The sequence below is a fragment of the Notamacropus eugenii genome, chromosome 5 (assembly GCF_028372415.1).
Source record: "Notamacropus eugenii isolate mMacEug1 chromosome 5, mMacEug1.pri_v2, whole genome shotgun sequence".
NCBI classification, from domain to species: domain Eukaryota; kingdom Metazoa; phylum Chordata; class Mammalia; order Diprotodontia; family Macropodidae; genus Notamacropus; species Notamacropus eugenii.
In genome coordinates, this window is record NC_092876.1 from 129526788 (window position 1) to 129550343 (window position 23556).

General features: G+C 44.0%; 1 protein-coding gene across 9 annotated transcripts in view; it reads left to right on the forward strand.

Moving 5' to 3' along the window:
* The window catches only part of GDPD5 (glycerophosphodiester phosphodiesterase domain containing 5), a 167636-nt gene extending 144080 nt beyond the window's left edge, over positions 1 to 23556 (forward strand). For 8 of the 9 annotated variants that reach the window (XM_072610819.1, XM_072610822.1, XM_072610823.1 and 5 more), the window contains 8 exons: positions 2284 to 2366; positions 4929 to 5079; positions 5605 to 5823; positions 6459 to 6616; positions 7017 to 7164; positions 9015 to 9097; positions 15759 to 15871; positions 22576 to 23556. In XM_072610819.1, coding sequence (XP_072466920.1) covers positions 2284 to 2366; positions 4929 to 5079; positions 5605 to 5823; positions 6459 to 6616; positions 7017 to 7164; positions 9015 to 9097; positions 15759 to 15871; positions 22576 to 22694 — 1074 coding nt within the window. In that variant the 3' untranslated portion in view covers positions 22695 to 23556. Of the gene's footprint in view, positions 1 to 2283; positions 2367 to 4928; positions 5080 to 5604; positions 5824 to 6458; positions 6617 to 7016; positions 7165 to 9014; positions 9098 to 15758; positions 15872 to 16822; positions 17346 to 22575 lie in introns of those variants that run through there. The other variant, XM_072610824.1, reaches the window with a different exon arrangement.

A 23556-nucleotide genomic window follows, 5' to 3' on the forward strand; every position in this document is an offset into this window, starting at 1 on the left:
AAAGGGAATCTTTTGACTGTGGGGTAGTTAGGAGGCCGGGGTTCTAAACCTGGCTTGGCCACTGACCTTGAACCAGTCCCTTTATTTCTCTGAGAAAATAATTTCCTCATCTATAAAATGGAACTAATACTCCCTGCTCTGCCTTCTTCACAAGATTATTTTAAGGCTCAAGTGAGCTCATGCGTCCTACCCTGAAAGACTGTATCCAAAAGTTTATCTCCATGGAGCTGGCCACCAAGGGAAGAACTTTTTGGTCACAGAAATTCATGAAACTATCTATTATGACCAACTTTGGTGTAAAACTCACAGAAGTCTTCCACTGTTCATTTCCAAAGATATCTTTTTCCTTCTCAAAGAAACGTCCTCTAATCTGTTCACACTTTAGGCCAGGGTTTAGCCAAATTGGACCAGCAGGGTAGGACAAAAGCAGGGGAGTGACGTATTCCAGGTCACACATCAGAATCAAAATGGCATCAGGAGAAGGACCCAGGTGTCCAGCCATCAGCCTTAATGGTGTCATCATTGGAATGACCCTTAGGGGCCATCTGTTGTAAATATCATGTCTTGTTATAAAACTCATAATAATAAAAAGGAAAGGAGAAAAAAGTACTATGCCCGCTTCCAACTCTGTGTTTTCAGTTTCTAAGATTACCTTGCAGTTCAAATATTCAGTTCTAATTCTGTTCCAGCTCTGACATTCTAGGGCCTCACATCTCCTCCAGCTGGCATGCGAGGTCCCAAGGCCCCTCCCAGCTCTGACATTCTAGGTCCCAAGACCCCTCTCAGCTCTGACATTCTGGGTTCCAAGACCCCTCCCAGCTCTGACATTCTAGGTCCCAAGGCCCCTCTCAGCTCTGACATTCAGCTCTGACGTTCTAGGTCCCAAGGCCCCTCCCAACTCTGACGTTCTAGGTCCCAAGGCCCCTCTCAGCTCTGACATTCTTGGTTCCAAGGCCCCTCCCAGCTCTGACATCCTAGGTTCCAAGGTCCCTCCTTGGAGAGATAGTCTGTGCTTCAGAGTCCTTTCCAAATATAATGTTCTGTAATGTATCTGTACCTCCCTTTGAGCTTCTTATTAATCGTCACAATCGTAGCTTAGACACTATAGTCACTAGGTTAACAACACATATAAATATCCCAGCCTCTGGTGGTTTAGTTTCTTCACCTGTAAAATAGGGACAATGGTACTTCCCTGTCCACCTCAAGGGGCTCAGTTTCTTCCAGTTCAGGTGGGTAATAAAGGGTTGAAGTGACCCTTTCATCCCGCCAGAGGGCACTCTCAGGGCTCCGGTCAGCTGCCTGTCTGTCTCCATTTTTCTTTCAGGCATCCCACTGCCTCTAATTCCCTCAAACTTTGGACCAGAGTTTGACTGAATTGGGTGGGGATGGGGCAAAGACCAAGAGCAGGGTGATGGCACATTCCAAGTCACTACAAGAGAAAGACTTAAGTGTTGGGTCTTCAGGCCTGACAGCATCACTATTGGAATGACCTTTAGGAACCATTTGGTTCAACCACCTTTTCTTGCAGAAGAGAAAACTGAGTCCCAAAGAGAGGAAGTATCTTGAACAAAGTCATATAGCCAATAAAATGACCTAACCAAAAGAAGGGTTATTTTTTCTTTCTTTTAGGCCTCCCTTACCCCAATTTCCCAGAATCACAGTTTTAGTTGTCCCTATCGCCTCTCAAATACAAACTTTTCAGCCTGGCATTTAAGTCCCTCTGTGGCCTAGCTCTAACTCACGTCCCCGGCCTTATCCCACACACTCCATGTTCTAGCCACCCTAGACTTCTAGCTGTGGACTCAACATTTCACATCTTCCTCCATGCATTGATATGAATCCTCCCTTATGTCTGGCATGCTCCACCACTCTTGTCTCTACATCTTTATGTTAATTCAGAGCTCTGCTCCTAAGGTGCTGTTTCTTCCATAGAATTGTCAATATTCTTTCCCTCTTCAAGTTACCCTTTTAAAAAGATATATATGCATTTGTGGAATCCCTCAACAGAATATAAGCTCCTTGGGGGGCAGGGGCCATTTTGGATTTTATCCTCATGAAAATTTTTTCTAGCATTGCGAAGGGGAGAGGATTACACATAGCAGGTGTTCGTTGATCTAAATTGGGTAATTACTTGTCACAGCACTCACTAACTCTGGTTTCTTGGGGTGTTGGGCTAGATAAGGCAGTTACTGGGAGTGTTCTAGAAGAATCACAAGGATTATCCTTGAGACCCAGAAGTCAGGGGTTGGCCTCATGATTCTCTTCTTGTGTCTTCCTTCCCAGCTGGCTCCAGAACATACTTTGATGTCCTTCCAGAAGGCCAGGGAGCAGAAGCTTTATGGGGTCCAAGCTGACGTGACCATCAGGTCAGTTAAGCAGATGATTGTTTTTTTGTCTCTTCCCTGGAGTGACCTGATTTTAAATTAGGTCAAATTCTAGAATCATGAAATCAGACTCTTAGAATTGAAGTTTCTTTTGGAGGCAACATTGGATTAGAATTTTAAGATGCTAGAGCTAGAAAGGACTTTTAAGATAAACTAACCCAACCTCTCATTTTATCAATGAAGTTTCCTGAGGTCCACAAAGAGGGAGTGACTTGCCCATGGTCACAAAGCTAAATTGGGATTATCTGATTCATCTACCACACACAAACATACACATACAGACACCCACACATATACATAAATCCCCTTATATATGTACATAACTCACACAGATCCCTCCCAGTTTTGACATTCTGTGTTCTAAAATCACTTTTGGCTCTGACATTTTTCACTTCTACTGTCACTTTCATTGATGCCATGCTCTGTTTTCTGTTGTAGCATTCATTATTGTAAGTTCCCTTCAGTCTTTGAGTACTGGGATTCTATGAATGTCTGGATCTGAGAATATATCACCCAGGGAACAGAGGGTTTGGAGAGGCAGGCAGTCCCATGTACCCTAGCAGTGGGGTGGAGGACTGACTTTAACTCATTATCAAGGCACAGAGAAGAGAACTGGATGAATGAAAGCCAATGGGTTTCAATCAAAGCTCAGGGTACACAAAATAATTCTGATTAGGCCCAGGAAGAGCTGGGCACAAATAGACCTAACTCAGCAGATAATACTCATATCATGAGATCAGAGAATTTAGAATTTCAAAGGACCATAGAGATGATCCAGTCTACCTCCCTCTGTCCATTATTCCCATTCTTTCACTCCTTTGGTACATTTCCCCCCCTTTTTCTGAATCTCATATTTAATAAACCCTCAGTCATTATGAGGGTTAGAGGGACAAGCCTCCATTCTTTGACTACAAGTTAATGGGAGCAGGACGGCATAGACTGGTAGAACCAAGGAAATGCAGCCTAGCATTATTGGCACCAGTAATCCCAAGGTGGGCTGCATGGGGAAGGGGGGCCCCTAAGAGTATATATATACTGATAAGTAAACAGATAATTGAGTGGATATTCAAGGGTGAGTAGTAATTAAGGTATATCATATAATTAAGAGTAGGTGGTGGGTTATGCTTATAAAGATGATTTAAAATGGGTAGAGATTAGTCCACAAGCAGATAATCACAGAATCTCAGAGCTGGAAGGAGCCTCAGTGGCCATCTGGTTCACTAATACCAGGTCATTAATCCCCTTTACAATCTCTCTGGCAAGTGGTTATCCAGCCTTTGCTTCAAGATCTCTGGCCTTGAAGGAGAACACACTACGTCCCAAGGTAGCTCATCCCACCTTTGGGTAGCTCCAATTTTTGGGAAGTATTCCTGTACATCAAGTCTAAAGTCACCTCTCTGTAATTTATAGCAATTTTTCTTAGTTCCGTCCTTTAGAGTGAAACAAGAAATCTAATCCCTGTTCCAGTGACACAGCTCTTCAAATACAACAAATTAATAACCACTCCCCTCCCACCACACACACACCTCCCCATGCCAAAGTCTTCTTAACTCTTTTCTAAACATCCCCAATTCCTTTGCGTCATTTTTATATAGTATAAACTCAAGGCTTGGTCATTCTTCCCCTAACCCTAAACATTTTCTGTCTAACTTGTCAGAGCCCTTCCTAAATATGGGACCTGCAACTAATCACAATATTCCAGCTATAGCCCCACCAAGGTAGTGTTCCACAGGACCACCACCTCTCTTCTAGTCATACTCGTTCCACCTTGTATTGTTGAAATTGATATTTCTTAACCCAAGTGTAAGACTTTTACATTGATACCTAATAAATTTAATTTATTTAATTTTATAAATGTATTCAATTTGACCTAACCTTCTAGCCTATGAGGATGGCTTTGGATACTGATTCATTCCACTTGTTAGTTCTTCTTCCTAACTTTATGCCATCTGCAAATTTGATAAGCACTTCATTGATTAATATGTTGAATAACACAGGGCCAATGTCTGAGCCTCCTCTCAAGTTAACCTAAAACCATTATTGACCACTTTAGTTCTGAATACCATCTAGCCCAGAGGTGTCCAATGCTTGGCCAAATAGCATCACTCCCCAGTGAGGCCTGAACCACATTTAAAATGTAATTAAAATTTTAAATTAAAATTAAATTATTGAAATGTATTTGGGAAATAGTTGATAAAATAAAAATCCAATAGATCATAGGTAATATGTGATTTTCTAAATTAGTATGCTGCCAGAAGGATTGTTATATATGATTTCTATTAGAGTTTGATACCATTGACCTGATCCACATGTCTACATCTTTACCACATGAATAGCTTGGGTGTGAACAGTGTGCAGTCTACACATGTAATCAGGAAGGAACCATCTTTAAGGATAGGGTAGAATCTGCAGAGCTCAGACAACACTTGTTCCTACTTTGGGGACCCTCTAGGGCACAGTAGGCTCCGTGGAGCTCTGGTCCCACTAGCTCAGGAATAAGGCCTGAGATAATGTACTGAAAAGGAATTACCCCTCTCCCTGCAGCCTGGATGGTGTTCCATTCCTCATGCATGACACTACCCTACGTCGCACAACCAATGTGGATGAAGCCCTCCCAGAGCTGGCCCAACGGCCTGCCTCCATGTTCAACTGGACTGACCTGAAGCAACTCAACGCAGGAGAATGGTTCCTCAAGGTGTGTCCAATGGGACCAGCCTGAGAGGTGGGATTGAAGGAAAGAGGACCCTGGAACAAGCAGTCAGTCAGGAAATGTTAATTAAGTACCTACTATGTACCAGGCACTGTGCTAAACACTGGGAATAGAGAAAGATAGTTCCTGTCCTCAAAGACCTTATAATCTGATAGAGGAAGATAATACATAAAACATAAAAGGAAGCTGAAAATGGGCAAGTGTGTGTGTGTGTGTGTGTGTGTGTGTGTGTGTGTGTGTGTGTGTGTGTGTGTGCGCGCCAAGGAAACAAGGTTGGGGGAGGGGGGGTGGAGTAACTCCAAAGGAGAGGAGCCAAGTGGAAAAATGGACACAAATGGAAGAAAACATAAATCTAATTTTCATCACTTCAAATGTCAGTGCACTCAACAAGAGAGACAAATTAAATAAAAAGTAAATGTTTATTCATTCAAAAGGCTGTGATGGCACTCCATGGAGTTTGTGTGTCGAAATATGTAATGTGACTGACACATAGACCTTCTCTGCATACAGACTGACCCCTTCTGGACTGTGCACTCAATGTCAGCCTCCGACTACAGGGAAGCACACAACCAGTCCATCTGCAAACTGACTGACCTCTTGGAACTGGCCAAAGGGAACATGACCCTGCTGCTCAACCTCTGGGACCTGCCCCATGACCACCCTTACAGGGGCACCTTCTTCAATATCACCCTGGATGCTATTCTCCACTCTGGCCACCCTCAACACCAGGTAAGCTCTTCATGGTCTATGGGTAGATCCCTGTCCCCTTGGGGAACCAGGTGGGCTATGCCTTCCATGGCTCCATCCTCAGTAAGCTTGACCCATGAACTCATGGACCATTTGGAGTTCTGCCTCTGCCTTAGCTAATTCTTGGTCTGGCAAGGAGAGAAAATAACAGCTCTCGCCTACTTCTGTTGTGACTCATGCTCTCCTTTGTGTTTGCAGTGGTCTCCTTAACCCACTGAAAACCCTCTTCCTTCAAGTCCAAGCTCAGGTATCAGGAAGCCTTCACTGAATTCTGACTAAAAGTGCTCCCTCTGCCTTTGATCTCATGGCCCCTCTCTATTTGACCTCTACCATTCACTAACCATATTCTGTCTTGTATTAGAGCTATCTTTCCATTTTCCAGATATACTTTCTCCTCAATCTGAGGAGATTGGAGGGAAGAAATTCCAACTAGAGACCCCACCCCACCTCCACCCCAGTTTCTCTTGTGGTTTGAGCTGCTGGACTTTCACTCTGGCTCCTTGTGTTAAGGTGGAGATTGGGAAAAGTTAGATTAAGCCCTCATCCCAATCCCAGACTGAGCCGTTACTTCAGGTCCTTTCTTCTTCTCCCCCCATCCACATCCTACTCCATCCCAGATCATGTGGCTGCCCAGCAGACAAAGGCCATTGGTAGAGAAAGTAGCCCCGGGCTTCCAGCAGACCTCAGACATCAAAGAGACAATTGCCAGTCTGCGACGTGGGCACATTCAGAAATTGAACCTACGCTACACTCAGGTCTCCAGCCAGGACATCAGGTACCACCGCAACTTCCTTTCAGTGTTTTCCTACTGCCCCTGGCTCCAAGGAGGCCCCAGACTGAGCAGGGAAGCTTATCACTTTTATTTCTGTGTCCCTATTCTCAGGAAGCTCACAGTTTAGTTAGGGAGAAAGGGCATCCCTAGATACCATGATGTAATAGAAAGAAATATAGAATGATGAGTTAGGAATTAAACTTGAGTCCCAGCTCTGCCACTAACTCACACATACCTCCTTCTCCTTTCTGTGAAATGGGGAAGTTAGGCTAAAAGACCTAAGAGCCCACGGAGCTTGGAAGCACCCATGACTGTGGTTCTGCAGTTGGTTCTGGGAGGTCAGACTTGAGAGGCACTCATGTGTTCTTTTTCTTTTTTCACTCTTCCCTGTTCCCCTGGCTAGGGACTGCTCTGCGTGGAACCTGAGCATGAATCTCTACACTGTCAATGAGCCCTGGCTCTTCTCCCTCCTGTGGTGCTCAGGCGTCCAGTCTGTCACATCTGACAACTCCCACACCCTGTCCAAGGTGCCTTCCCCTGTCTGGATCATGGTAAGCCTGGCAGGCCCCAGCACAGGTGACAGAAAAAAAATTAAAAATTAAATACTTATTGAACTAAGCACAACACAAAACTGAAGATGCTTAAAAGGAGCTTAAAAATTCTAATAAGCCAATACATATAGGAGCCTGAGACTAAGGGAAGGGACCCTTCTTGGCAAAATGGTTGATCATTGTCTGCATAAGGTGGTTTCTGGGCCCAGTCGACTTTCTTGTTGTAATGACTGCTTTATGCTGGTTCAGCTCTTGTGTAAAATGATAATTATCAGGGTCAATGTCTATGCCTCTTAATTTCCCATTTTCTAGCATCAGTAGCTGCAAGGTCAGTCAGGTCCAAGCTGTTACAGTTCTGTATGTGTGTCTTTTATCCTCATTAATGTGTCTTCAAATTGGCTATTGATTTTGATCTTTGTTAATTTGACTCCCACATCAATAGCGAATCATTTCTTCTCTATTTGTATATAACCAATTTCTTTCCTTTCTTTCTTTTTTTTTTTTTTTGCCATTTTGTTCAGTGTCCAGTCAGTACCTTCCAATTGCTTCTTTCGTATCTTAAAATGAATCCTACTTCTCTTCATCTTCCCTGGGCCCACCTTTTGCTTGAAATCTCGAAAGATCAGGCTATAAATTGACATTCTTGTCAAGTCTTCATAGGGCCACACAAAAGCAAAAGGAAAACTTGTGTGGTCTTTTTTAGATTTTTTTTTTCTTCTCTTAAGGGAAAGAAATAAAAAGCTAACCTCACCAATTTAAAAATTAATGACCTTCAACATAAAATATTATTCAGTGATCACAAAAAACGATTCCTAATACAGTATTTCTGAAATAAAAAGTTAAACTCACTAGTTTAAAAATTAACGACCAGGAATTATAAAATGTTTTTCTCTGGTTATGAAAAAGATTCCTAATATAATACTTCTGTTCTAAATTATATCTAAATAAATTGGAAGAGGGAAAAGAAAAAACAATAACATTTACATCATGCTTACTGTGTGCCAGGCACTGTGCTAAGTGCTTTACAATTATTATCTTGTTTGATCTTTACAACAACCCTGGGAGGTAAGTGGAAGGTAGGAAGAAAGGCATGAACACTGAGAGTAGTAGACAGACCAAGGAGAACGTTAGAGACAAACATAAAGAGAAAGGGCGAAATAAAGGGGAATACATACATACAGAGAGGGAAAAGAAATACACATTCTTCCCACTTCTGTCCTCTTTTGTTTACAAACATTTACGTATGAGGGTAAAAAGTAACACATCCCAGACAATCACTTCAAATGCTGAGTCCATCCCTGGATTTAAAAACCAACTTGGTAGGACCTTTGAGAGCCAAAGCCCCATTTATGCCACCAAAAGACATCAAGGGAGGTTATCAGTGAAGGATCCCTACATTACCATGGGATCATACACTTAGAACTTAGTCCCAACTAAAATCCCACCACCTACGGGAAACCTTCCCCCACCCCTATTAATTCCCATGACTTCCCTCTTTTAATTATTTCCCATTTATCCTGTATAATTTGCTTTATTTATATGTTTGCATGTTGTCTCTCCTCATTAGATCATGAGCTTTTTGATGGCAAGGACTGTCTTTTGCCTTTTTTATATCTCCAGCACTCAGCACAGTGCCTTGAGCAGAGTAGGCATTTGATAAAATGTTTATTGAATTAAATTGAATAGAAACTCATGGCACCCAGATCCTGTCCCCAGCCACATATCTCCCTCTGATGTCTCTGGACATTTCTCTGTCTTGAGAAAAAGACCCTGAATTGTGGATTATGAAGTTGTTCCTGTTTCAGAGTCTCTTGACCACTGAGTCCTTTGGGTATCCAATTGTTTTCCAGGCCCCGGACGAATACTGTCTCATCTGGATCACGGCTGACCTTATCTCTTTCACACTCATCGTGGGCATTTTCGTACTTCAGAAGTGAGTAATGTCGGCTGCCCTCCTACAGCCATACCCCAGGCCCTAGGTCCTGCCAGATAAAGATTAATCTTACCCTCCATCTATTGCCCCACAAGCTCCTTGTGGTCCAGGGACCTCATCCTAAGATCCTTTCAGCTGTACCTTTTCTGCCCATTGTGGTTATGTAAGGGACTTTAGACTGGTCATTTCTTTTGTCTTAAGCTTTGGATTCTCCTTCTTAAAATGAGGTTGGTCCAGACCAGAGGTGTCAAACTCAAATAGAAATACATGCATATTAATGTAGAAAATCACAAGTTAACATTATGTTGTGTTGTATTTTTATCTTGTTAAACTTTTCCCTAATTATATTTTAATCTAGTTGAGTAAGTAGTAGGCATTTGCTACCTCTGTTCTAGATAATTCTCTAAGATAATTCCAGTTCCAAATCCTTTGAGCCCAGGAGTTTTCTCCTTCTCCCCTCTGACCAGAGGCTGAAATCCCAGAGCCAAACTCAGCGTATAGGAGAACACACCCAAAGTCAGAAAGATTGGCCACAGTTGTGCCTTGGCTCTGACAAGATTGGTGGGCTGAAATGACAGCCCTGGATCAAGCATCAGGAGACCAGGTTTCAAATTCTAAATTGTTTTTACATGTAATTAGAAAAAAAATTTTAAAGAAGAAAAAGAAAGAAAATTCAAGTTCTGTTACTCTCTCTTAGTGACCTTAAGTCACTTTCCATCTCTGAATATCAATTTCCCTCTTCTGCAAAACTGGCCTGCGGGTCCTTGTTCAGCTTTCCTCCCAAAGGCAAGTGTGATGAAACACTTGAGAGAATCCAGGCACTTAATCTGTAGTGAATAATCACATTTTTACCTGTGCCTCCATTTTTAAAACTCCTTATATTTTAAAAGCTTTCTGTAATCCATAGGGAGCTCGGGAGAAGGGAATGTCTTAGAATGGATTTGGGAATGAGGAAAACCTGGGTTGGCATCCTGCCCCCAACACAAGAGGATGGGGAACCTGTAGTACAGGCTTCACAAGACTGGTGGGAGGTTCAAGTGAAATTAATAGGTCAAGTGTTTTGGCAAACCTTTAAACCACCATAGAAATATCAGTTGCCATTATAATTATCATTATTACAGTTTACAGTCCCTTTTAGGGGATTTATATTTGTATTTAGGGATAGTTTATTCTATCTTTTGTCATTTTAAGGTGTTTGATAGTTTATAATGAACAATTTGTGAAGTCTTTTACTCTACGCAAGGCCTTTTTCTGTTTTCAGAGCATTTTATCTCGTCTATTAAGCGCCTGCTATGTGCCAGGCACTATATCAGATGACAGAGTCAGACCCCCTTTGCCCTTGAGAAGTTTATATTCCAGTGGGGGAACAGAGTGATCTCGGCAGTTAATTTTTTTTCAAGGAACAATTATATAACTTGAACCTCTCCCTGAGAGACTCCTTGTTTAAGGAAAACCTTTAAGATTGTGTTTGGCATTTTCATTCTCAAAGGGGGATCCTAAATTCTCTGCCTTTCAATCAGTTTTGTGACTGGAAATGTGCACGTTCAGCTGCAACAAAGGCAGCCTGCCTCAGTTTCTCATCTGTAAAATAGGGATAATAAGAGCACCTCCCTCCCAAGGTGGTTGTGAGGATCAGATGAGATAATAATTTGTAAAGTGTTTAGTGCAGTGCCTGGCACAGGGTAAGCAATATATGAATGGTAGCTATGGTTATAGCCCTCATCAGTATTATTATGGTTATCAATGTTATGATCATCATCATTATTAACATTGTTATGTTATCAAGGTTGCCCTTGACCAGAAGACTTAGGGGCTGCTTTCCTCATCCATTATCCCATGTGCCTCCTCCCAATGCCTGTGTGGAGTTGACCACACAAGGATGAGTACTTTTGTCTCATGGGACAGTAACCTGACCAAGCTCCCACCATGAGTCAGTGGCAGGCCCCCACTTTCTGTTCTTTTCACCTCATCACCTCCCTGCCCCAGAAGATGTTGGGGGAGATGCCGCCTCCCCTCCACACCATGAAAGGCCATCTTCTCCCCCACCCTGGACAAGAAACGCAGGGCAGCTCCCTGCTACGGACTTTGCCTCAGGGAAGACTGGGGAGGTGGAGGCTGTCCAGGGAGAGAGCAGAGAGCCCATTGGGTGGAGTGGGGGGAAGAAGCCCTTTGGAGGCCCTGGGGCGTGGGCCCTAGCATCCCCTGCCTTCTCTGACCATTGTACCTGTCCCTCCTCTTTCTCTTCTGCTGCACTCGGGCCTCTCTCAGCTATCACTTAATCAGGTAATTCTGCAGATGCCTTTCTTTCCTCCCTCCCTCCCTCCCTCCCCTTCCTCTCCCCACTTATCCTCTGTCCTTTCCATCCCTCACTCCCTTATCTTTTCATTTCTCCTCTTTTCCTTTTCCCCACCTAATCCTTGCTTCCCTCCTCCTCCCCTATTCTCCCTTCTTCCTCTCTTTTCCTCCTATCCCCCTTCTCCCTCCATCTTTCTCACTTCTCCATCCTATAGACTGTTCCCTTTTCCTTCCACTTCTCTCCTAGTGTAGTAGAAGGAGCCCTAGAAACTGATCTAACTCAGCTCAGTAGGCCTCTGACTTGTATGGCCTTGGACAGATCACTTCTCTTCTTGGGGACCTCATTTTCCCCAGATGTAAAATCAGGAAGTTGGACTAAGCAGTCTCTTAAGATTACTCTTCTACTTCTGGGAGTCTAGGCTATTTCTCTGCTCCCTCCCCTCTCCACCTTCTCAAGATCTTTCCTCCTTCCCTTTTGCCTCCTTTCTGCCTCATATTCCCCTTGGATAAGAGAACTGCCCTCAGCAGGGCTATGAGAATAAGGACAGGCCGAGCTAGGGAAAGGATAAAAAAGGAAAAGCCACTGCTTTTGTCAATTGTGTCTCACCTGACAACTCCTTTAGATCCCCAAAAGAGGAGAAGGCTGCCTCAGTGTCCCCACCCCATCTCCTTTCAGGGTTTTCTTTAGCCTGGAGGCCAGGAGTTCTTAATTATTTTTGTATCTTGGACCCCTTTGGGTAGTCTGGGGAAGACTGTGGGCCCTTCTCACAATCATGTTTTTAATTGCATAGAATAAAATACATAGGATTGCAAAGGAAGTTCACAGACCCCAGATTTAGAATCACTGCCTTGGGCTCCGAGGCCCAAGGGGAGGAAGCAGTGAGCTCCATGGCCCAGGGGATGTGGGCTCTGCTGGTTGATGAGGGAACTCTGGAGCTCTGTGGGATGAAAGCACAGGTGCTAATTACCAGGCTTATTCCCTGACTAGACTTTCTACAGTGGTGGTATGTAGTAGGCGTACTTAGCTCAGTTCCAGCACAGTTCTGGAATACCCTGGACACATGGCTCAGTCTCTCCCTCTCTCCCCCTCTTCTTCCCTTTCTCTCCCTCTCCCCTTCTATCCATTTTTCCATTCCTCCTTCTCCCTCTCCTCTCCTATCTTCTCCTTTCCTCTCTCTTTCCCTTTCTTCTCCTTTTCTCTCCCTTTCCCCTTCCCTCCCAATTCTCTCTCTGACTCTCTCTCCCCCACCCCCAATATACATTAATTTCTGCTTGCCACTCTCTCTGCTTCTCTATCTTTCAATGATCATGGGTTTCTCCCTCTCTCTTTCCCTCTGCCCATCCTATCCTCATAATTCTCCTTCCTTCACTCTTCTGATTATAACATGAATAGTTTCCAAAATTCTTCTCCAACCCCACCCCCAATCCTCCTTCACCTTACCTACTCCTTTGGGGAGACTTCGGGTTCTGATCCCAGCTCTCCCACTAACTTGCTATGTGACCATGAGCAAATCATTTCCCTCCCTGGGCCTCAGTTTGCCTATCTGCCTGATGAGGAGGTTGCATTGGGTGATCTCCTAGATACCTTCCACTTCTGGTATTCCAGGAGTCTGTGACTGAATTGGCATAGCTTAAAGGTCCTCCTGCCCTCATTCTTTTTCCCATTCCTTCCCTTTCCGAGCAGGAAATGCTTCCTGACATCTAACCTCCATCTTTTACAATGTTGTTGAAGCCACACCTGGATTCCTCTGCCTTCAGAGGATAGGAAGGAAGGTCTGGCTCCCACTCCAAGCTATGGCTGTACCGGGTGGGCCTCTCTTTATGCTAGTGGATCTGGGGGGTACTTCAGATTTGTATTCTTTTAAACACATGTTGGAGAAGCTGACATGTAAAGAGAATCCTGGTTGATAAAAAGAAGAATCACTTTCGTAAAGTACTGTTCCTCTAATGCATTTTGAGTGTCAAGCCAGATTTTCATATGTTGGGGGAAAGGGTCACTTGAGATGGAGCCCACTGGGATGTTCTTAGTAAATTCCCCTGACAATTTTTACCTACTTTTTAGCCAGAACTTGCCTTCCATTCATTTTTTCTGGATAATTAATTTACAAAATGATCCCACAGATTTTTTTGGGGGGAGGAGCCTAGCCCTATTCCTCAGATAAGCTATTGACTGGGAAAAGAACCCTAGCATTCTCTGTGTCCCCATGACAGTCATTCCTCCCCTCCCCCCTACTCCTGCCCTCAGCCAGCGATGGAACCAAAGGCATCACTGATCTTTTGCCCCCTTCCCCTTCTCTCTCCCTCACTCATGTGTGCCCCTCTTGATATCTTCCCTCCCCAGCCTTCCCTTTAAGTGCTCCTCTACCACCTCTTAGTCCTTCCTTAACTTGTTTTCCTTAGCCATCAGAGGAAAACCCTCAGCATGGCTGATTTAATGCTGCAGGCTGAAGCTCCCCTTTAAGAACAGTGTGGGATTGTCACATTGGGTAAAAGAGAGGGAGGGGAGCATTGTCTTCTGGGTGACAAGCTCCACTCTCCTTTCACTCTTCTGCCCCTTGTGCTTGTGGGAATCAATCCCAAAAAACCCAAAAAACTTCTCTTTCCCCTTCCCCCACAAGACTGTCCTACCTTCTTTCTTTTGGTTTCTTCTTTTCCACCCAGTAAAAGTAGATTATATCTGTCCCACCCCCTCCCTCTTCTAGCAGATTCTCTGTTAAAGTAGCCCAGCCCCTCTCCAACCTTATTATAGTAGATTCCTGCGTTGTAGTGACCCCCAGTATAACAATTCATTGTCAAACCAATAAGCCTCTTTTACACCCAAGTCTGGATCTAGCAAACCTCCTTGAATAATAAGCCTACAGGATATAGCAGAGTCCCTCTGACAATGGATTTTGTTTCAGCAGACCCTTTTAAAGGATCCTTCTTAGAGCAGACCTCATGTTCTATAGACTCTGTTAAAGCAGGGCTGTTTTAGCAGACTCCCATTACAACCAGTTCCCTGCCGCAGAGACTCTTCTAATAACATACCTCTGTGAGAGCAGACCCCTGGTGCCTGGTGCACACCTGCCAGAGAGCAAATCTCCATTATATCAGAAACCTCATAGATCAGATCACAGCTCCAAAAGGCCCCTGTTTCTGGTTGATAATTGTTACAGTAGATCTTAGCTATACCAGATCTGTCACTGGCAATGCCATCTGCCTTACAGTAACCACTGTTGATCCCCTTTAATAAAGATTTGTGTTAAAACAAATCTGTGCCTCTTACACAGTAGCACTCTTGTCCTAGTGGACACTTCTGTAATAGTGACTCCTATGATAGTATCTTATCAATAATATAGATCTTTGTAATAACAGACCCTCTATATGAGGCCCCTATTAAAGCAGGCTACTATAGTAGTGATCACTGGTACAGCAAACAGGCCCCTCTTCTAGTATACCTATCAGATATTTAACAGGTGCTTCTTAGTAGTTAGCCTTTCTTATATTCAATCCCTATTACATAGCAAACAACTGTAGTAGTGATCACTGTTCTAACAAGTCCTTTTTATACGAGGCCCCTATTTTAGCAGGCCACTGTAGTAGTGATTGCTGGTATCACAGGCCCCTTTTAGAGTATACCTTTCAAATGTAGAACAGGCTCTTCTTAAAGCTAGCATTTCTTATTCTGGGCCTCTATTGCAGCAAGTCACCTATAATACTGATCTCTGTTTGAACAGGCCCTTCTAATACTAGACCTCTATGATTATAAATTCCCTGTAAATAGTGTCTCTATTATGTTAGACCACTCTTATAATGGACCCATACAACAAGAAACCACCGTTAATTATCAGTTCCCCTGTAAACATGACTTCTGTTAAAGCAAACCCCTTGCAAGGGTAAGGGGATAGGCTAGACATTTACAAACAGTGTGCCCCTCAGAAGGTGAGAGGTATGTTAGAAGGATCTTTGAGCTAGGGAACAGGACACTTAGGTTCTAGACTAGGATGTCTTGCTCCATGACCTTGTTCATGGCCCTTTTTGAGCCTCAAGTTCTTTTTCTAGACCAGAAGAAGACCTCTCAGGGCCCTCCTGGCTTTGCATTCTGTGTTCTGAGAGCCTTCTAATTGACAAAACACAATTTATAACTCTTAGTTTCCCCCTGCTTTCTGGAATATCCTCCAGAGGGACCACTGTATCTTGTGGTCTCTTTCTTGGAAAAGGAGGAAACAGTAAGACCTGAGACCCAAATGCTCAGCCCTGTGATCAGGCTTCCTGAACCTGACCCTAACTGGCTCTTACTATGCAGGCAGGCCCAGCTGACTCAGGGTTCAGACCCAGGCCACCCAAAATAATAGGGCCTCACCCTCAGCCTTCTTCCTATCCACAGGTGGCGACTGGGCAGCATCCGGACCTACAACCCAGAACAGATTATGCTCAGTGCAGCTGTGCGTAGGACCAGCCGTGATGTCAAGATCATGAAAGAGAAGTTGATCTTTTCAGGTGAGCCACAGGATCTGCACTCTAAATCTGTGCTGGAAGGGATCTGGGAAAGATAAAGCTGGAGGTGGGAGAGGTGGAAGGGGGAGCAGGTACCCTGTCCCAGCTGTCCTGAGAGAGAACATCCCCTAAATCAAGAGTTCTTAACCATTTTTGTGTAATGGACCCTTTTGACAGTCTGGTGGAACCTATGGACCCTTTCTCAGAATTGTGTTTTTAAATGCATAAAATAAAATATATAATATTGCAAAGGAAACTATATTGAAATAATTATCAGAATTTTTTTTAAAGGTCACAGACCCCAGGTTAAGAATACCTACCATAAAGAATGTCCTCCTTAGCCCTACAACATAGGTAGATATGCCCTAGCCAGTGGACTCTTTCATGGGGAAAGCCTGGTGTAAGAGTGTGTGTGTATGTGCCCATCTTTCTGAGTAACCTGCCCTTTATATGACCATCAGTAGGAAACATATCCTGAGTCATGCCTCTATCAACAGATAGATTTGCACTATTTACACAGTCCTCAAAACCAGTTTAACACATTTTTGAGACACACAGCCCTGGAAACAAATTATATGCAAATGGCCCAGATAGATATTGCCCATGCAAATAAATTCAACCAACATTTCTCATCCACTGAGCTAACCAGACCTAAGGATTTGAATTTCACAAGTTATAATGACAAAGGGGAGTGACGTGCCCCTCAGGAGACCTCAGTTCTAGACCTGACTAAGCCTGACTAAGTTGGATGTGTGTCTTTGGGTCAAAGTCACTTCCCTTTCTAGACCCCAGTTTTTTCCCCAGCTGTAAAATGAGTAAGTTGGAATAATTGCTCTCTGAGATTCCTTCCATTTCTGAGCCTTCTCATTCTGTGTTCTAAGAGTCCTTCAAGCTGTGACATCCTGTGTTCTATATTCTCTTCTAGCTTGAATGTTTTGTGTTCTGCGTTCACAGAGTCATTGAATCTCAGATCTGGAAGGGATCACAGAAGGCATCTAGTTCAACCCTTGGCTGAATCATGAATTCCATTTCTTATATTCCCCAAATCATTCATGCAGCCTCCTTGTAACTAACCATGGGAGATGGGGTTTCTAGGATGGCTCTCCATTAGGAAGTGTTTCCTTACTTGAATTGAAATCCCCTTCAGTACCATTGATTGAAGCCAAGTTGTGCCCTCTTGGCTCAAGCAAAGCAGATCTAACCCTTCTTTGATAGGACAACCCTGCAGATGTTAGAGGCTGCTCTCATGCCCTGAGCCTCACTACCTCCACACTGAATACCCTTGGTTCCTTAAACCCATCCCCATGTGGCATGATTTCAAGTCCTCTTCCCATCATCTCTGGACACACTTCAGTTTTGTAATATTGAAATAGCATCAATGATTCCATTTTGCCTTTATCCATCATTTTGTGAAATGAAGTCTCAAAGTCAACCAACAGTCTCAGTTCTTGGCTACTCAAAGCCCACATGCACTGCTAAAATAAATCATTTGTCAAAATGATGCTCAATTTTTTTTGTTTAACTGTTAACAGTTTGTTAGTGTCCTTCCTAAAATAGGGTACCCAAAACAAAATTGTTATAGATGTGGCCTGATGAGAGAGTGGGATCCTCCCTGTCTTCACTCTAGTTCTTATCCTTTTTCATGGACCCTTTGGACAGTCTGGGGAAACCCTTCTCAGAATGATGTTTTTAATTACATAAAAATGAACTGCACAGGGTTAAGAAAGGAAACAGATTCTCCTGAAGTAGCAGGAGGGGAATAACCATTTGTATAGTACCTACTGTGTGCCAGGCACTATGCTAAGAGGTTTACAAATAGTGTCTCCTATGATCCTCACAACAGCTCTGGGAATTGCCCTTCTCAAACCTAGGATGCCTATGAGTCTCCACCCCCAGCTTTCTGGTCCTCTTTCACATACTCCAAGGGGAATTGACTACAATACTTCCTCTCAAGAATCCCATCATTTCAACTTGTTTGGGAGAATCAGATCAAGAATAACACTTATCAGTGTCACTCCTACCTTTTTCTAAAGTGTGACATCATCATTAATGCACATCAAAAATGTTTCTGTACAGAAAGAAGCCCAGCAAATGACTGAGGAATGAGATCTCCCCCACCCCCACGTTGCTTCTATATTTTGTCTCTGTCCTGGTTTGGTTTTTTTTTTGGTAGGGTTTTTTTGGGGGGGACAGGAAGCTAGGCAGGCAGTATAAATTTGCTCCCACCATGATGCCACCTTGTTCTTCCTTCTTTTATAACAACCATTGATATTTATATCATGTTTCTGAGTTTTACAGAGCACTTTACAAAAATTTTATCATTTGAGCTGTATGACAACCTTATGAGAGAGGTACTGAGGTTCAGAAAAGCTAAGTGATTCACCGTGGTCATATAGCTAGTGAGCATCAGGGTAGGCTTTAAGTTCCAGGTCTCTGTAGACTGCAAGACCAGCAGTCTTTTTCAACATCTCATCCACACACTCTACCATGCTCCTACTATCCCTACCATCTTCTGTACAAAGAGAACCCTCCCAGCTCTGACATTCTATGTTCTAAGGTCCCTCCCAGCTCTGACATTCTATGTTCTAAGGTCCCTCCCAGCTCTGACATTCTATGTTCTAAGGTCCCTCCCAGCTCTGACATTCTATGTTCTAAGGTCCCTCCCAGCTCTGACATTCTATGTTCTAAGGTCCCTCCCAGCTCTGACATTCTATGTTTTAAGGTCCCTCCCAGCTCTGACATTCTGTGTTCTAAGCTCCTTCTCAGCTCTGACATTCTGGGTTCTAAGTTCCCTTTAAGCTCTGACATTCTGGGTTCTAAAGTCCATATCAGATCTGACATCTGTTTTAAGAAACTTTTCAGATCCAACATTCTATGTTCTGTCACTTTGGATTCAAGCAGTCTAAGGCTCACTAAAGACCCATCTTAGCAAACCTCCAGGTCTGGTCTCTTTCATTCTTCCCCACTAGGTGGCAATATGAACCACGTTCCTAGACCTCCCCTCTCCCCCTATTTCAGATGTAAGTCAGAAGGCTGTGCTGCAAAAACAAAAACCCCAAAGCAGTGCTGCTTTACATCCACAAGAGTAAAAGATGCCCAGGTGATTGGCATGAGCATAGTGTTAATGAAACCATCTCCCCTGATTCCTTACTTCTGGCCCCAGACTGAGCCCTAACCCTACATGATCATTGACTACAGTAGGTAAAGAGTCTGTGGATCATTCTGTGCAAACACATTTGCCTGCTGGGATCACATCTGCACTGATGAGAGTGTTTTCATTAAAAAGTACTGAGAATTCCTGATCTTACTTTGTGACACTCCAGAGTGTCTCCACCCAGAATCAGCTAAAAGTATCTTCAAACAAAAGGGAAAGTTGGGTGGGCATGGTCCAGAATCGATACCAGCTTATAGAGAATCTCCCTTTTCGATATTCTTCCCCCAAAGTTGGAGCCTCAGCCTCAGGGACTGGAGGGGATGGTCCTCTTCATTGTCATTCCCCAGGAGCCTGAGTTTTCCTGGCCCCTTTACCAGTGTCTGTCATTCCCCAAGTCCATTGACCAGTGAGGTAACCAGCACAGACAAATGGGGCATCAGGGACCAGCCCTTTCCTACCCAACTTACTAATGCAATCCTTTCAAGAAATATTTACTCACCTCTTGTGTGCAGAGTACTAGTTGGAGGAGACACAAGTTACAACAACAAACATTTATTTAGCACGTACTGTTTATAGAGTGATAATAGAAAGATTAAAGATTCAGCCCCTGTCCTCCGGGAGTCTGCAGTCTAGTAGGTGGACTAAGACCAGGATGAACAGAAAATCATAACACAGCTAAGAAGATGGTAACGACATAAGAGGAATACAACGTGCCAAATAAAAGGAGGGAGAAATCACTTCATGGAGAATAGGGAGGCTTCCTGTGTTGGAGCATATGCTGGCTACTGGAAGGTAGATTATTTTTGTTATTTCCCCCAGGGCCAAGTTAGTCATTCAGTCAACCAGCATTTTTTTTTCCAGTGCCTACTGTGTGCCCAACAGTGTGCTGCACACCAAACGCAGTTGCTGACTAATAAATGAATTTTCATTTTCATCAACCATTTATTAAGCTTCTTTTTTCTCTCTCAACACTACTCCCCATATCCAACCAGCTACCCAGTCCCATCCATTCTACCTCTCCAGTATCTCTCACATGTGTCCCATTCTCTGGATTCACACAGCTACTGCTGTAGATCAGACCTTCATCCCCTCCCCTCTGGACTACAGAAAGAAATTCCCAACAGGTGTCCCCACCTACACTGTCTCCCTTCCTCAATATACCCTTGAGACCATTGCCAAATCAGCGTTCCAAAAGCAAAAGTTGAAACATCCTGCCTCCAGGATAGAAGACCACCGTGGTCACTGTTTGACATTTCAAACCCTTCACCATCTGACTCCACATACCTTCCTGGGTTGCATTCTTATTATCTCCAGTTGACCTTGTCTGTGTCTTGTTTGTATATAGTTATTTGCATGTATTCCCCCTTGAGGTCTTGGAGAGCAGAGATTGTTTTATGCCTTTCTTGAATCCCTGGTGCCTAGGATAGTGCCTAGCACAAAGAAAGCTTAATAAATGTTTGTTGACTTTAACTGTTGTCGATATTACTCACCATCACATAATCTACATTTCAGCAGAAATAGATTATTTGCTTCCCATACATTTCATTCTCCCACCTGGGTGGTACATGCTATTTATTCCCCATGCGTAGAATGCTCTCACTCCTCACTTCTACCTCTTGCAATCTCCGTTGTTGTTTAGTCGTTTCAGCCCTCTCTGACGCTTTGTGACTCCATTTGGGGTTTTCTTGCCAAAGATACTGAAGTGGTTTGGCCATTTCCTTCTCCAGTCCATTTTACAGCGGAGGAAACCGAGGCAAAAAAGGGTTACATGACTTGCCCAGGGTCACCCAGCTAGTAAGTGTCTGAGGTCACATTTGAACAGTGATGCCCCACACTATGTGCACCACGGTACCACCTGGCTGCCCTTAGAGTCAGGACCTGAGCTCAATTCCCAACTTTGTTCCTTACTCCCTGTGTGACCTTAGGCAAGTCACTTCTCTGAAGAAACCTATTTTTTCATTGGTTAAATGTGCTGGTTGAATTAGACAATACCTAAGGACCCTTCCAGTTCTAAACCTGGAAATTTATGAATATTACAATCCTACTTCCTTCTTTGGCCCCTCTAATTCTCCCTGTTCCCACTTTTCTCTTGAAGATAAAAGACTCTCTTTCCCTCCTCCAGTCCTCTGAATTACCTGCTGGAAATGTATACAGGACACACTTTTAATTAAGTTTAATTTGCACTATTAGCATTTTCTCCATCACTTTCCTAAGTCTAGACAATCAATAAAATGATAAGCTGAGCCCTGATTTGCTGAAAATTTAGCAACGGAGACAAGCCTGTTGAATCTGACTCCAGCAGTCTCCTCTCTCCTTCCTCCTCTAAGGAGCCTCCTTTCCCTCTCTCTCCCTTAAATCAATGGAGTCAATCATATAGAAATGGGGCCACAAAACGATATATAAGGGTCCCTGTTGGTGCATATTGACTTTGAAAAACCACATTTTGACATTATGATTTATTGTATTTTCATTCACTGTTAAATATTTCCCAACTTCATTTTAATCTGGTTCTGGCCTCACTGGGGAGCAGGCAGTGTGGTTAATACCTCTGTTCTAAAGAAATTCTCTCCCTGAACACCCCTGGGGTCACTCCCCATCACACCCACACTCACATAACCGTTCCCTTCAAGATTTCTCTATCCCTTTCTCTTCTATCCTACTACCAATGTCTCTTTCTCTCCCTGGGTGACTTTTTCCTCCCTCCCTCTCCCTGTCCCTTCCCCAGAGCTTTTCTAGCCCTCCCCTCCTTCTTTTCTCTCCAGCATATCCCTTTCCTTCCCTGGCCTCCCCTCCACCTGAAATGTTCCTGTGAAATTCTCAGAGATTAAGGTCTCATATGTCCTTGATCTCAAGGTCACAACTGGGCTCCAGGCTCCAAGCTCCTTCCTCTAGTCCTCTCTTCACATAGTACCCAAGGCATTGTGGAGAAACACAAAATTTAAAACAGCAAGCAGACTTCAAGTCTGACTGTCTCCCTCATTTTACATATGGGGATACTGAGGTCCAGAGAGACTATAAGACTTGCCGTAGGTCACACAGCTGAGAAGAAGCAGAGCCAGAATTCAAACCTGGTCCCTCTAACTCCAAATCCAGAAATTCCTTCCATTATGTTTTCTTAACACACAGCTCTGATCATAGAATTCTCCTGTCAGCAGCCTTCAATGGCTCCCCTTCACCTCTCCTGGCATTCAGGACTGTTGACAGCATCTAGCCTGTCTTTCTATTATCCCTCACTATTCCCATCACATAATAAATTAATAGCAAAAGAAGCAAGTATTGAGTGCTTTAAGTGCTTAAGTGCTTTAAGTTTGAATTATTGAATGAGGATATTGGGAAGAAGTTGAGCAAAATCTTAGAGGCTTAACAGGTGGTGAGATGTCCAGTTTAGCTGAAACTGGAGTCTTGTCCCTTCCCCCACTTCCCCCACCAGGTGGAGGTGTCTCTGGCCAGGTGTTCTCCTCTGCCCCCAATGATTGATTCCTTTATCTCTCATCTCCTCTGTTTCATGAGTATGTACATATATTAATTACCCTTCTCCCTTCCTGACTCTCAGAAATCAGCGATGGAGTAGAGACCACAGATGATCTCTCCATGTGTTCCGAAAATGGATTTTCCAATGATGTCCTCACCCCTGTGGATCCCAAGACACGCCCTGGCAGAGGAGGACGCTAACCCTGAAAGATCCAGTGTTCCCCAGCCCATTCCTACCCTTCCAGCAAGCATGGGAAGGGCCACTGGGCCCTGTGGCCTGGCCTGTAAATATGTAGAAAGCCCTCTGAGAGCTGGTGGTATATGTAGGAAGTTGGGGTACAAGGCAGAGACCAGCAGAGGGTGTCCCATGCAGGTCCCCAGACTGACCCCAATGGGGTGGTCAGTGTGACTTGGAGAGACAGTTATCAAGATATCTTCCCCAATCCCTCAGCCTTCACCCACATTCTCAATTACCACCAACCCTGTTAGGGTCCTCTTTGACCAAGCACCTCACTCCTGTGTATGTTCTGGGTAGTCAGAATTAAGAGCCAAGCTATCTTTGGCCCTGGTCATAGAGTGAGGCTACAGTCCCTATGGGAGGGAACCCTTCCTGTTGGGAGGTGCTTAGTTCCAGTTCTCTTGGGATGACCAGAGACCACTGCAATCACTGGGCCCAGCTGCTATGAAGATGGGGGTGGGGGGATTAAGGAAACCAAGTGTTCCTTGTCAGCTCCACATGGGGGACACTAAGAGGAAACCTTGTGCCCCAGGCAAAGATGTTTCCTCAGTCAGCTCTGCCACCCCAAGGGAACCACAGAGTACAAGAGGGTCCAGGGGTCAGGGCCACCTAGGACTCCTCCAAACCACAGAGGGGATCGTATGTGTGTGAGATGTCTGTCTGTCTGTGCGCATGAACGAACCTTTTTTTTTATTTTAAATATGGCCTGCAAAGGTAATGGGCCCCCCTCTGATGAGTTCTGATACAGCTCCAATCAACTATGTAAATATGGAAGCACAAGTGGTATTGCTCCCTGCAGCATCACGTGTTTAACCAGAAAAGAAA